This window comes from Moschus berezovskii, chromosome 10 (genome assembly GCF_049115385.1).
Source record: "Moschus berezovskii isolate FMDL1 chromosome 10, NW_MosBer_1.0, whole genome shotgun sequence".
Lineage (NCBI taxonomy): Eukaryota > Metazoa > Chordata > Mammalia > Artiodactyla > Moschidae > Moschus > Moschus berezovskii.
This window is the reverse complement of record NC_142469.1, coordinates 104822238-104836831: the sequence shown is the minus strand read 5'-3', so window position 1 is coordinate 104836831 and position 14594 is coordinate 104822238. Positions and strand designations below refer to the sequence as shown.

General features: G+C 41.8%; 1 protein-coding gene across 5 annotated transcripts in view; it reads left to right on the top strand.

The window, feature by feature from the left end:
- Window positions 1-14594, top strand: part of PRKN (parkin RBR E3 ubiquitin protein ligase) — a 1261621-nt gene that overhangs the window by 439184 nt on the left and 807843 nt on the right. For 3 of the 5 annotated variants that reach the window (XM_055433926.2, XM_055433923.2, XM_055433925.2), the window contains one exon: window positions 10935-11056. In XM_055433926.2, the coding sequence (XP_055289901.2) occupies window positions 10935-11056 (122 nt within the window). The remainder of the gene's footprint in view (window positions 1-10934; window positions 11057-14594) is intronic. The other 2 variants (XM_088840889.1, XM_055433924.2) reach the window with 1 other exon arrangement.

Genomic DNA, 14594 nt, shown 5'->3' with positions numbered 1-14594 from the left:
CTGATCTGCCAAAGGTGACAACACAAGGCTTGGCCTGACCTAGAGTACAGAGATTATCTTCTGAGGAAATTGTACACAGCCATCTGCAGTGTCAACAGTTCCTTCCATCTAAATTTGAGTTACTGACCTTCACTCAATGTAGTGAAGAGTTGAGACTTTTCTAGGATCCACCTTACCAGTCTCCTGCCCAAGTTCATATCTGGGTTTACGCCACTTGGCTTCAATCCTGGTTATTTATTTAAGACTATTTCTTAAAGTATGTTTGTACATTTTTTCTCTTGGCAGTAGAGGTTTGGTTATTACTATTAAAATGAATAATGCAACAATAAATTGGCAGCAACAACAACAGCCACAAAAGCCAGGCTGAGACATTCGCTTTAATCAGCAGATTTTGCTTCACCAGATTATGTGGCAGATACATTAATTTAAAAAACCCTAGCACAAAAATTGAGAATTAAATTATAACTTTAAGGGTAGAGCCTCCTTAGAGATTGCTAAACATGCTTTAAAAGTACATACGCTGGGTGGATGGTTATGTAAGTGGAAGTTGTTTATAGTACAGCATCACCTTGGTTACTCTGCAGGAGGTAAGAAGATGGCTTGTTAAAAAAGCATGGAATGATGTGGTTGGATTCAGTGGGGTATAGTAACCAACTGGAAAAGGATTGAAGTAAAAGTGTTTATGTGTAATAACTGTCCTTTAAAGTAGTTTTACTTATAAACTTTCAGAATGCAGTTTTTTTTTTTCACTGAACTTTCAGTTATACTAAATTCTATATAAACTTTTTCAGTATTCTTTTTTGCTTTGCTTTTATTTATCATACTAATAAGTTGTGATGTTAAGATAATATTATTTATTTAAAACACAATATGCTAATATTTTGAAGGATGTTTGAATCTAATCCAGTAAGCTTGGCTGGTGGAAAGTTATTCTAGATATTTGATAATCATGGCTACTTGATTTTAGGGGCTTCCCTGATGTCTCAAGCAGGTAAAGAATCTACCTGCAATGCAGGAGACATGGGTTTGATCCCTGGTTTGGAAAGATCCCCTGGAGAAGGGAATGGCAACCCACTCCAGTATTCTTCCCTAGAGAATCCCATGAAAAGAGGAGCCCGGTAGGCTGCAGTCCAAAGGTTGCAAAGAGTTGGACATGACTGAGCACACACACAAGCACACATTCTGTTTAACATGAATTTTACTCTGATGCCGTCATACCTGCTCCAGCTTTCATATCCTGTACAGTATGAGACATCTGATGAATATTGATTGCTGACTAAATTCAAGGAACCATCCTAGTCATTTGGAAAAATGAAGCAGGGGAGTTATAATAATAGGGAGGGTGGAACGAGTACACAGAGACTGTGGGGCAAAATTCTTTTTCCAGTTTTCATTAGGTTGGAGTGCACGTGTTCTCCGTGTTTTTGATGATCCAAAGCAGATTTCATGGAGAAGAGATGATTCCAGGAATATACATTGAATGTATTTTATATGGAACTGCCTTAAACAAACTGGTTCAATATGCATTGTTCAAACTAAAACTAATGGATAGTATCAGACCAGCATGAGGAGAAATGAATTGTGCAAAGATAGCTTGCTGGCCTTCATGACTTTTCACACAAGTCATTGAAAAAAAAGTGAAAGTATTGCAATCCCATGAACTGCAGCCTGCCAGGCTCCTCTGTCCATGGGATTCTCCAGGCAAGAATACTAGAGTGGATAGCTATTTCTTTTTCCAGGGGATCTTCCCAAGGTAGGGATCAAACCCAGGTTTCCTGTGTTGCTGGCAGATTCTTTACTGTCTAAGCCACCAGGGAATATATTCTAGCGCATTTGGTTGAGCACAGGCAGGAGGACCACCACCCAAAAATGTAAGAGCAAGAATTCTGGCAACTTTGGGGACAGGAGATTCTCTGTGTCCCAGATCCTTATCACAGGATCAAGGTCGTCATGGATCTGTTCCACAGTGGGATAGTAGGAGCCAAACAGGACCGAGTGACTCCCTAAGTGACTCAAGAAAGGGGTAAACTGAGGGAGTATGGCAGCTTAGAGTTGATCAACGCAGCTAAGTGGTACAGACAGCAATAATATCATATCCTCAGTATTTACCAAACAGGAACTTAACTATGGTCCAGAGGGGCTGGACAGCAGAAGCTGAAAAATGCTGCGGAAGAGCTGGATGAAGTCTGTGAAAGATGCTTTGTTCCTTGTTCTTAGATGCTGGTTTCCTGCTGTTAGGACAAGTCTATGGTGTCAAAGTGACAAGACTAAGCTGGATGGTCTTTCTTACTTTTCCTGATTTAGGGAAATATCTTTTACTTCAGGAGCAATCAAGGGAAGACTTTTTATGGGAAATGCCATTCCACCTGGATCTTGAATGTGTGGGTAAGATTTCCAAGGTGGTGGTGTCAGTGGAGACGGGCAGAGGGTGAGCAGTACCCACGTGGGTGTCAGCGGGGCGTGTGGAGGAGCGGAGGGGAGAGGGTGAGCAGTACCCACGTGGGTGTCAGCGGGGGCATGTAGAGGAGCGGAGGGGAGAGGGTGAGCAGTACCCACGTGGGTGTCAGCGGGGCGTGTGGAGGAGCGGAGGGCAGAGGGAGAGCAGTACCCACGTGGGTGTCAGCGGGGCGTGTGGAGGAGCGGAGGGCAGAGGGTGAGCAGTACCCACGTGGGTGTCAGCGGGGCGTGTGGAGGAGCGGAGGGCAGAGAGTGAGCAGTACCCATGTGGGTGTCAGCGGGGCGTGTGGAGGAGCGGAGGGCAGAGGGAGAGCAGTACCCACGTGGGTGTCAGCGGGGCGTGTGGAGGAGCGGACGGGAGAGGCCTGGTCCTGCTCTGCCTCTCCGCCCATCTCCGTGCTCCCGCCGAGTCTCAGGTTCAGACTGCGCGTTCCCACCCACCTCTCCCCAGGCCTCACTGTCCTCAGTACCCTTACCAGCTGGCGACCGCACTGCTCACTGTGACCGCAGAGTCTTCTTAGCATGGTCGTCTGTGTGTCTGACGAGGGACGGCGAGAGGGAACGAGACACCATTGTTACGTATTCTCTTCTGCGCTGTCCGCTTTCGGAGAAGTCACCCACGTCTGGCTCTGCTCATGTCGATCGTTTATGTACTTACTTTTAAAACAGTGGTTTCTTAACAGTTCCTAGCCAGCTTCTCAATTCGTCCTTGTGGCTTCTGTGTGAGAGTTCCGGTTGGTTCACGTGTTCATGCCCACAGAAAGTTCTCATGAGCAGCTTGAGCTACCTGATGTTTCAATAAGCTCATATGTGATAAAAACAACGTTATGTCACGTGTGCTCCTGCAGCTTTTTTTTTTTCCCTTATTTATTTATTTATTTATTTGCATTACAGTAGTTTAATATGAACAATCAGAACTAATTAACAGTATAACAATATTTTACAACTGAAATAATTAAAATAAACTATAAAATTACTACATAAAACAGGTCTGATCTAGCTTATTTACTTTATATAATCTCTTCAGTGCTGCAAAACCATTTATTTCTTTTTCTTTTTTCATGTTTTAATAAACACTTCGTCTTTTTGTGTTGTTTTCTTTTTCATCACAATAATAGAAATATAACACCATATATCACTGTAAAACACATTTCCACATAAATGCTGATAAGCACAAAATATTTTTCATCATTTACATTTTAACTGTAATAATATATGGCAGGATTAAAGCTGCATCCATCATGTGTCTAACTAACCTTGCTGTAATGATTTTTTTTTTAAACTTTTAACAATATATAAAAGACTGTGCTGTTTATTTTTTATTTTTTTTAAATCAAATAATCCAATTTTATTTATTTATTTTTTTCAAGTTGAACAGACTAAATTTCTTTAAACAAACTTACTTATACTCCAGAGTCCTTTAAAAACTTAATAGCATTTATACATTGAAGGTATTTGATTTTCTTGTAACTAGCACTTCAAATGCAACAAGCATTTGACCCAACAAGTAAAACTTCCTACAGTTCATAACTTTAATAAATAAAATAAATTAAATGTACAGTGAATAAGTTCTCTGAAATATTTCAATATTTCTGCAGGTTTAGTAACATCGTAAAATACATTTCAATTAAAATTCACAAATCTAAAAACCTGTTAGGCATTTTTAGGCGTTTTAAGTTGGAAATGAAGACCAATGTTACATCGTAATATGCCAATTACAAATAGTACTTCAAATAGCAAATACTACAGTTTGTCCCAAACTTTAAAAACTATTCATGAACTCAACACTGAACTATTGATGGCTATGAGAATTGTTTCCTAGCCTTTTTGAAAATTTCAACCCATTTACGTTTAAGGTAATTATTGATAAGTACGATCCCGTAGCCATTTTCTTTATTGCTTTGGGTTCAAGTTTATACACTTTTTCTGTGTTTCCTATCTATAGAAGATCCTTTAGCATTTGTTGGAGAGCTGGTTTGGTGATGCTGAATTCCCTCAGCTTTGGCTTGTCTGTAAAGCTTTTGATTTCTCCTTCATATTTGAATGAGATCCTTGCTGGGTATAGTAATCTGGCCCGGCTCCGGCGGCGCAGGCGCGGGAGACGCCCGGCTCCGGCGGCGCAGACGCAGGAGACGCCCGGCTCTGGCGCAACCGACCACGTGCAGAATCGTGGCTGAGATGAGCTACCCCGCGCCCAGGGTTAGGGCGGTGGCCGAGAGGAGCTGTACCACGTCTAGGAGGCGGTGGCTGCTTGGGCACTGGAGGGCCGAGAGGAGCTGATCCACATTCAAAGCAGGAGGGGCGGCCTTGAGGAGATACCCCTCGTCCAAGGTAAGGTACAGCGGCTGCGCTTTGCTGGAGCAGCTGGGAAGAGATACTCCACGACCAAGTGGAATATAAGAATCCAGTGTTCTGGGGAGGAAGGAACAAGATGGCAGAGGGATAAGATGGCAAGACCACTTTCTCCCCCACAAATTCATCAAAAGAACATTTGAACGCGGAGTAAAGTCCACAAAACAACTTCTGAATACTGGCAGAGGACATCAGGCTCCCAGAAAAGCAGCCCATTGTCTTCTAAAGGAGAGAGAAGAAATCCAGCTCCACCCACCAGAACACCGACACATGCTTCCCTAACCAGGGAACCCGGACAAGTCACCCGTCCAACCCCACACACAGCGAAGAAACTACATAATAAAGAGAACTCCACAAACTGCAAGAAGAGGGAAAGGCCACCCCAAGCAAAGCAATATAAGCAAGATGAAGAGGCAGAGAAATATCCAGCAAGTAAAGGAACAAGATAATTGCCCACCAACACAAACAAAAGAAGAAGATATAGGGAATTTACCTGATAAAGAATTTCAAATTTTGATGGTGAAAATGATTCAAAATCTTGAAAGCAAAATGGAGTTACAGATACATAACCTGGAGAAAAGGATTGAGAAGATGGAAGAAAGATTTAATAAGGACTTAGAAGAAATAAAAAAGAGTCAATATACAATGAATAATGCAATAGATGAGATCAGAAACACTCTGGAGGGAACAAACAGTAGAATAACAGAGGCAGAAGACAGGATAAGCAAACTAGAAGATAGAATTGTAGAAATAAATGAAACAGAGAGGAAAAAAGAAAAACGAATTAAAAGAAATGAGGACAATATTAGAGCCCTCTGGGACAATGTTAAACGCTCCAACATTTGAATCATAGGAGTCCCAGAAGAAGAAGACAAAAAGAAAGACCATGAGAGAATATTTGAGGAGATAATAGTTGAAAACTTCCCTAAAATGGGGAAAGAAATAATCACCCAAGTCCAAGAAACCCAGAGAGTCCCCAACAGGATAAACCCAAGGCGAAATACTCCAAGACACATATTAATCAAATTAACAAAGATCAAACACAATGAACAAATATTAAAAGCAGCAAGGGAAAAGCAGCAAATAACACATAAGGGGATTCCCATAAGGATAACAGCTGATCTTTCAACAGAAACTCTTCAGGCCAGAAGGGAGTGGCAAGACATACTTAAAGTGATGAAAGAAAATACCCTGCTCCTGCAGCTTTATCGTGCATAGATACTGAACATTATCTTACCTAGGTATAAAGTACGTGCAAACTCACTTCTCCCCTAGAAAACAAATTATCCAGGCAACTAAACCCTTGATTTCTCTATGACAACCAGTGATAGAAACTTCTGAGGTCAATGAAACGTTTTCGTCAGAATCGGAATGAGTTTTCTTAAGCGTTAATTTATCTTATAAAAACAAAATCTTCTGGCCATAAGCCCATCATCTAAAATACACTAAAACTGGAAACTGCATATTATGCTGGTTTTTCAAAACACCAAAGCAAATAACATATCTTCTTTTTGAGTAGGGACTTTACTGGATAGGTGGTGAATATTTTTAATGTGTGTTTGGCATTTTTTTTGGACCAAGAAATCAAGAAAAGAGAATAAGAGAAAATACTTGAAGAAGTGTAATGTTAATCAAACTGGGAGAGAAAACCTAAAGATAATGTTAAAATGATAATGCTAAGAAAGCCTTTTGAGAAGGAAATGGCAACCCACTCCAGTATTCTTGCCTGGAGTATCTCATGGACAGAGGACCCTGGTGGGCTACAGTCCAGGGATTCGCAGAGTCAGACACAACTGAGCGACTTGGCACAAGAAAGCCTTATGGATGCTTTGAATGGACATAATGACTCACACTTTAACAGGGCCGTGCACATTAACTCGGACTTCCCTGGTGGCTCAGACAGTAAAGAGTCTGCCTGCATTGTAAGAGACCTGGGTTCCATCCCTGGGTCGGGAAGATGCCCTAGAGAAGGAAATGGCAACCCACTCCATTACTTTAGCCTGGAAAATTCCAATAACATCTATCCAGGAAAAAATAAAAAAGAACATCTGAATGTAATGAGTACACTGTGAAATCATTACATCAGCAGACCCGCCCTTCTGGTTCCTGACAAAATTAATATGTGAGTTTACTGATGACTTGAGGTGGAGGGGTGAGCTTAATTATCCGCAGGCTCTTCAGCAGTGGTGTCTAATACCTTTGTGTTCATAAACTTTAGCCCTTGGTCTTGCTGTTGATCATGCCCTACACGGTGGGTTATAGCCTTCCTCCAATTTTTTTTTTCTTCCCTGAGAAATACATTAACACAAGATGCTCCAGAAAAGGTACTCTTCTGAAGTCTGATAAAGTCAGGGATGTGCTGTGCCCAGTATGTCCTGTCTTCACACTCCGTGGAGTCCTGCAGCGAGAGGACCTCCTCAACTTGGCAGCGCCTAACGTGGTCTGACGACAGATTCCCTGATACTTCAGTTTGACACCTTGAAACAGCTTGCAAGCCGCCCTCATGTTCTGTAAGGTAGACCTGAAATACACCCCATCAGTCAGATAGAACAGCTGAAACAACAAAATGACTCTAGAAACCCTGTTGTTTTTAGGATATTGGACGATTTAGGGGTGAAGAAGCATCATGTCTACAACTTAATTATAAGTCATTCAGCCAAAAAGTATCAATGTTTATGTGCAGTATAGTTGTATGTATATGTACACACACACAGCACACTCAAAATATGGGGAGATGTTCACAGTGAGTGAATTACAGGGAAGGTGATAGTTTGTAAGATTTGTGAAATATCTCTAGGTTTGAAAACTTATTATATGTAAAGAGGGAAATCAATAACACAAGCACAAGTGCTTTGATTATTTTGGACACTGAAGAGTTTGCAATGTGTCAGAGTTGATTAGTAGAGGAAAAAAAAATTAGATTCAAAAAGAAGAGAGGGGAAGATTCATGTTATCAACTGGAAGCAGCTATATACAGAGAGAAAAGTTTTGGGGGTCATTGTTCCCATTGCCTTGCTGTTCCTTTAGGGGTTATGGCTCCATTTTTAAGTCTCTACCTTAAATGCTTCCATCCACCTGATGGGAACGCTGCCCAGAAGACGGTCACGGTGGCGTTTTTGCTTATTCCTGTCCTGCGCACTCCAGACCTCAGTGTGCCACAGAGAAACTTGCCAGCTTTGGAATGGTGTGATGAAGCCAACTAGGTGGGGAAGCCGTCCTGAAAAAGGGCTTTCAAGGTTTACCGGGAGGCCCAGCTGCTTGACCACGTCGAGCCAACAGCTTGAAAAGCGCCGTAGCCATGACTGGCCTGACCTTGATCCTTCCTTCAACTGGCTATTAATCCCCAGCTCGTGCTGGCTCTGAGAAGCGCTGTGTAATAGATTGCATGTCATCTTGTATGCTTCTAGGGCACTGGCATTGGTTCTGCCTAACTTCTCAAGGACTTTAGTGAAGGTTGTAACGGGCAGAGGTGGGGGGTCCCAGTCTTCGTATTCTGCCTGGCTCTGTCATTAGCTGGAACAATATTGCGAACGTTGCTCTTGCCCTGAGGGAGAGAGAAAAATCACTTAGTTCCCTGCCGTTTCTGAGATGCTTCATTTACTATTGTCAAGTCCTTGCTAACGCCCGCTTTCAAAAATGCTGGTGTCTCTGCGCCCCGCCCCACTCCCTTTGTAAGCATTTCTTTTTTCATTCGTTTCTTCCTCCCTCCCCCCCTCCTTTTTTTGGTTTAACCTTTACAGCAGGTTATGAACGTTGTCAATTGATTTTGCTCATATTGCTGATGCAGTTTTTAACAATGAAGTCTTCCTCCTTCACTTCTTGTCTTAGTACATATGGAAATTGTCAGAGCTCTCATGATCTTCTGTCAGTTGTTGTGGTATTTCTATAACTTTAGTATCTGGTTCTGTCTGTTGCATTTTATGATGTACCTAAAACTTTAAGAATACGTGTTCTCTCATTGTTGTATTTGCTAATAGCTATATAATACTCATAGACTTGTGTATCTTGCACAATAAGGCACTAAAGGTACGAAGAGTTTTCAAAAATCATAGTTTCATATCACTGCAAATAGTCCATCTTCCTTTTTACGTTAAAGCTAATATTAATCTCTGGAAGTTAATAATTATAAAATATATTGCTAGGAAACGATACCATTATAAAACTTGACATCTTTATCACACTTTACATTTTTTTCTTTTTTCTTTTAGAAATTATGAAACTATGATAACACATTTACAAGAGACTTGGAAAATACAGAAGAAGGTTATATAAACTTCTATTATATATTAAAATTATTTTTATTAGATAAATTAAGATTTTTGTTGGAATTTCAATATCAAACTCTCAAAAATTACTAGAATAAGTATACAGAGTATTAGAAGGATATAGTAGACTTGAAAACTTCCCTGATGGCTCCTTGGTAAAGAATCCATCTGCTCTTGCTGGAAATTCGGGTTTGACCCATGGTTTGGGAAGATCCCTTGAAGAAGGAAATGGCAACCCACTCCTGTAATCTTGCCTGGGAAATCCCGTGGACAGAGGAGCCTGACAGGCTACAGTCCACGGGGTCACAAAGAACTGGACAAAATTGAATGACTAAACGACAATAACAATAAAGTAAAACTGAAAGCACTGTGAATCAATTCAATACCATTAAGATTTATATAATATTCGCACAACAGTAGAATACAAATTCTATTCAAGTTCCCATAGGCTAGGAGACACCGGAAGATATCCAGGGATACACAACAAGGTGCAAAATTTTCATGGTCTAAAGGTATTGAAATCATATAGAGTCTGTTATCTTATCACTGTGGAATTATGTTAGAAATCAGTATCAAAAAATATTTGAAAATGACCCAGTTCTGAAAATCTAGCCTCATATCACTGCAAATACATATGTGTAATTCATCTTCCCTTTCACATTGAAACTAAATATTAATCTCATAATTCATAATTACAAAGTATCTTGCCAGAAAATAACTATAAAACTTGACATCTTTATTATGCTTTACAGTTCACAGTGTATTGTCTCCTACAATATTAGTAGAGATGGCTACTAGACAAATGACACTTGAATATGTCTGCAGAGCCCCTTTCTGGAAGTTGGCAAAGCAAACGGAGTTGCATAAGACTTTAGGATCGTTTCTGTTTTCTTGTTATTGTCTGTACTAATTGTTTTTACTAAACCACATATGTTTGAATGTCTCAAGGTTTTTGCTCTTAATGATCAACCATAATTTCTAGACGTTCTTAATGCTAATAGTAAAATTTTAAACAAATCCTTATGCCATGACGTTTTATGATACCCCACCTATTAACAAGTAAAGATAAGATCAAAAGGACTAATTAGTAATTTTAGAAATTTGGAAGTTGGTTATTTTACTGGTATAGATGTAGAGGTAAACAATTCAAAAGAAAATTCCCCTGGTTTACAGGCTAATACTATCCTGTATGGGGGTATTTGAGAGAAATGAATACAGATGTTTAATTATCTTTTTCTAAATGTTTTTGCAGCTTTTGCTTGTATTATTTGAATGACATTTGTCTAGACAGAGGACACTCATGAAACACAAAGCACCCATTTCTTCACAGGATTGCTGAGTCTGCTAAGGCCCTTAGGGCTTATGTTTTATTTTGTGTGTGACTTTGTGTTGGAAAAATCTTCATTGGAAACTCAGCAAACTATGATCATACCATTCAAATCATGAGAAGTGGGCCAAAATATACAAGTTTAAGAGGAAAAATCAGAAATCTTCAAGACTGGATAGAGATCCCTGAAATAAAATTTGGGAGCAAGGGCCTCCAAATTTCAAATGGTCTTACTTTGTCATCCTTTTAAAAATGTCAACAGCAAAGTATGTCATTAATTTCCCTGTGTTGTATATACCCTGAGCCAGCTCTCCCAGCAGCAGGCTGCTTGCTGCTTTGCTGAGTCAGTCTCAGGGCTCTTGGCAAGAAGAGGGAAAAATGTTTCACTCTTTTGGGCAAAAAACTGCATTTTCTAAATGTAATTGTTGGATCTTCATTGTAGCATTTATCCTACTAATGTTTCAAAATGTTCAGGAGGAATTAAGTCTCATTGTGGATTCTGCATTGACTGGCTACTCTGCCTGTTTTCCCAGCAGGTAGACCGACCTACAACAGCTTTTATGTCTACTGCAAAGGCCCGTGTCAAGGAGTGCAGCCCGGAAAGCTCAGGGTGCGGTGCAGCACCTGCCAACAAGCAACGCTCACCTTGGCCCAGGTAAGGAGATCGGCGTGGACAGCCTGCCCGGAAGAAGGAATGTGTGTTCCCAGCCTTTCGCAGTTTCTCATCCGATATCACCCCTCACCAGAAGTTTGCCTTCCATGTGGTGGTAATGGTTAATGGTATCTGAAGTTTCATTTAAAAATACACTGCTCTGTAAAATTTAGGGTAGCACAGCGTCAGTACCCACATTTCTTTAATCCAGGCCTATTGACGGGAAATATCAGTTCAGTTCAGTCACTCAGCCGCGTCCGACTCTCTGCGACCCTATGAACTGCAGCATGCCAGGCCTCCCTGTCCATCACCAGCTCCTGGAGTTTACCCAGACTCACGTCCATCGTCTTCGGGGAGGCCATCCAACCAGCTTATCCTCTGTCGTCCCCTTCTTCTCCTGCCTTCAATCTTTCTCAGCATTAGGGTCTTTTCCAGTGGGTCAGTTCTTCACATCAGGTGGCCAAAGTATTGGAGTTTCAGCTTCAGCATCAGTCCTTCCGATGAATATTCAGGACTGATTTCCTTTAGTTTGGACTGGATAGATCTCCGTTCAGGAAATATAGAGGCTGCTTTTATAGCATGAAGAGATTGGGCGTGTCTTATAGAAGCAGACAGGAAGGATACCTTTGAAGGTCGTGGGAACGCTTCATATCTCTATCTGTGTGATGTGAACATGGTTGTATGCATATGTCAAAATTTATTAGACTATTTATTTAAGGTTGGCACACTTGAGGTAAGTCAGACCTCAATAAAAAATGAAAAGGAAATTGTGGATCCAGGACCAGTATGCATATAAAACATAGTTGGAAATCACGATGCACTGTCGCCTCTGCTTGTTTTGTACAGTCCACAGGCTGAGAATGTTCTGTATGGTTTTCAGCGGTTGGGAAACTTCAGAAGAGTGATATTGCCTGACCCGTGGATCATGACATGAGACTCACATTCCAGCGTCGTCATAACGCTTTGACACGTGGCTCCTCCCATGTCTGTGCATGTGGCCTGTGCCCGTGTTCTCGCGCCCTGGATCAGGGTGAGCAGTGTCGACACAGGCTGCATGGCCTGCGCAGCCAGACGTGTTTACTCCCTGGCCCTTTAGAGAGAAGGTTTGCTGGCCGACCTCTGACACAAAAACACTGGCACACTGGTTCAGGGCCTCAGTGCGATGGCAGTGTAGAATCTGGCTGAAATGATGTGGACGCTAATGTCTTTAAGAGATTGAAGGGCATTCTGATGAGCTCAGTGCTGAGATAGAGCCCAGGACGCGCCAGAGCACAAAGAACTCTCAGGCGATGGGGGCTGGCGCGTTGAGCTGCACCCCCTTACCCATCAGGCCCCGGTGACGGCTAGTGCCTTTAGATTTTGTTCTGCAGGCTATGGGGCAAAGGCAAAGCGTCACAAAGACCATGAATAAAGGGATGTTTTAAGACTGTTTCTTATCACTGTAGCTGTTTATCACTGGGACTGAGTATGGTGACAGATTGCAGGCACAGAGGTTAATTATTCATCTATATATATAGGGTTCATAGCTGAGGGTCTAGATTCCTGTGGTGTCCTGGCAGACAGGTGGTTAAAGGAGTGCTGTGAAAGAACATGAAGGATGTACTCATTAATCACGAAATCGTGGATCGCTGACGCAAGCCTGAGAAAATGGAATTACTCACAAATGTAATTCGAAGCTTTGTCATGATCCAGCATTTCAACTTCACAGGGGGATCCACTCAGGGAGACAGATCCACAAAGGATGCCTCGGTTTGTCTGCACCCACTGGAGCAGACCTTTTTCCGGGCGTCACTGGACAGCACTTCTGTCTGGGAAGTGGGCTGTTCTAAACTTGGTTCTCTCCTGTGCCACAAGCCTTTCTCAGTGCAATCCACAGCCTCTTCTGTGCCACTGATCTGGACTCCAGTCCTGGTTGCTTCAGCTTCCAATGCTTCTTAATAAAAGACAGCAATAAAAAAATCATTACTGAATTCTAAGCTTAATTCTTTTCATGCAGCATCTTATTTAATTATTTCATAACACTCTGAGTTAAGTACTATCAGTAACCCTACTTTAGATTTGAATAAAATTAGGCTTAAAGAGATTAAGAAAACGGGAACTTACACCTGGTGGACAAGGGGCTGAACCAAGTCGGGTGAGCTCACCATCTAAGCTCCGCAGTCTCCTCCTCTTTACCGCACAGACCTGCTGACCTGGAGGGTAATGTGCCCAAGTAGCCCTGGTGCTCAGGCAGGTGAAGCACAAACCAAGTCAGACGCAGGCAGTGGGCCGTGGTGAGGACTGCAGAAGGTGGGCGAGTCAGTCCCACGTACAGGACGCTGCTCCTGCCAGTGGTTAGCAGTGGTGGTGGCGGGGGTGGAGGGCCACCCAAGCTTGTACTGAGTCAAGAGAAACCACAGGGGTAGAATTTTATGTGAAACTTCTCGTTTAAAAATATTTTTCACTGGAGGGTGGGAAGAGAAAGCAAAAGAGAAAGAAGCAACCTGGCAACAACTGCCTAATGTGCCCAAGTAGAGAGTTGTAGGGGTTACGTGATATGTGGATATTAGGTGAGTGGGCTTCTCACATGGTGTGTGGCCACCGCGGGTGGCATCTGTGTTTGAACTGTCACACACTGGTTCGGTAGATCCACAACCTTTAGAAATTCTGTTTGCTTTTTATAATTATATTAATCATAGCGATTATGATTGTTTTGCCACAATTTATTGGCTTCCTTCCATTTATATGCTGGTGTTTGTACGTGTGTGCGAAACCGCTTCAGTCGTGTCCTACTTTTTTCGAGACGCCTGTATGTCTCTCTAATTCTTATCACAGACCTGAGAAGAAGGTATCATTATCTAAAGTTTTTAACAAAGAGACTCCATGAAATTAAGTAATGAGTCCAAAATTACATGGTTAACAAAAGTTGGTGCCAGGAGTGAAAATTATTTTTTGTGTTTTTCTCCAAAGCCCTAGCCATTTTTTTAAGGATAGATTGCCTGCTATACAGATCCACTAATAAATGTCCTATTATGCAACTATTTCTCTTGTATTTTAAATATCATTCAGAAATGCTCTTAGAAAAAATATGACTAGGGATTTAAAGAAAATGGAATCAAAGATTATTTATTTAATCCAGAGTTTTAGTACAGTTATTAGATGTAGTGTAACTGGTACCTGGGCTCCGCTGGTGGGTCAGCTGGTAAAGAATCCGCCTGTAATGTGGGAGACCTGGGTTCAGTCCCTGGGTTGAGAAGATCTCCTGAAGGAGGGCATGGCAACCCACTCCAGAATTCTGGCCCGGAGAATCCCACGGTCAGAGGAGCCTGGTGTGCTACAGTTCATGGGGTCACAGAGTCGGACACGACTGAGCAACTAATCTCACACAGTACGCGTAGCTGGTGCCCAGCAGATGAATCTCATTTCATTTCAGTTTTTGTTAAAAACAAAAACATCGTATTCTAACTTGCATATACAGAATCTAGAAACATGGTACTGAAGAACTAATTTACAGGGCAGCAGTGGAGAAAGAGACGTAGAGAACAGACTTATGGCCGTGGGG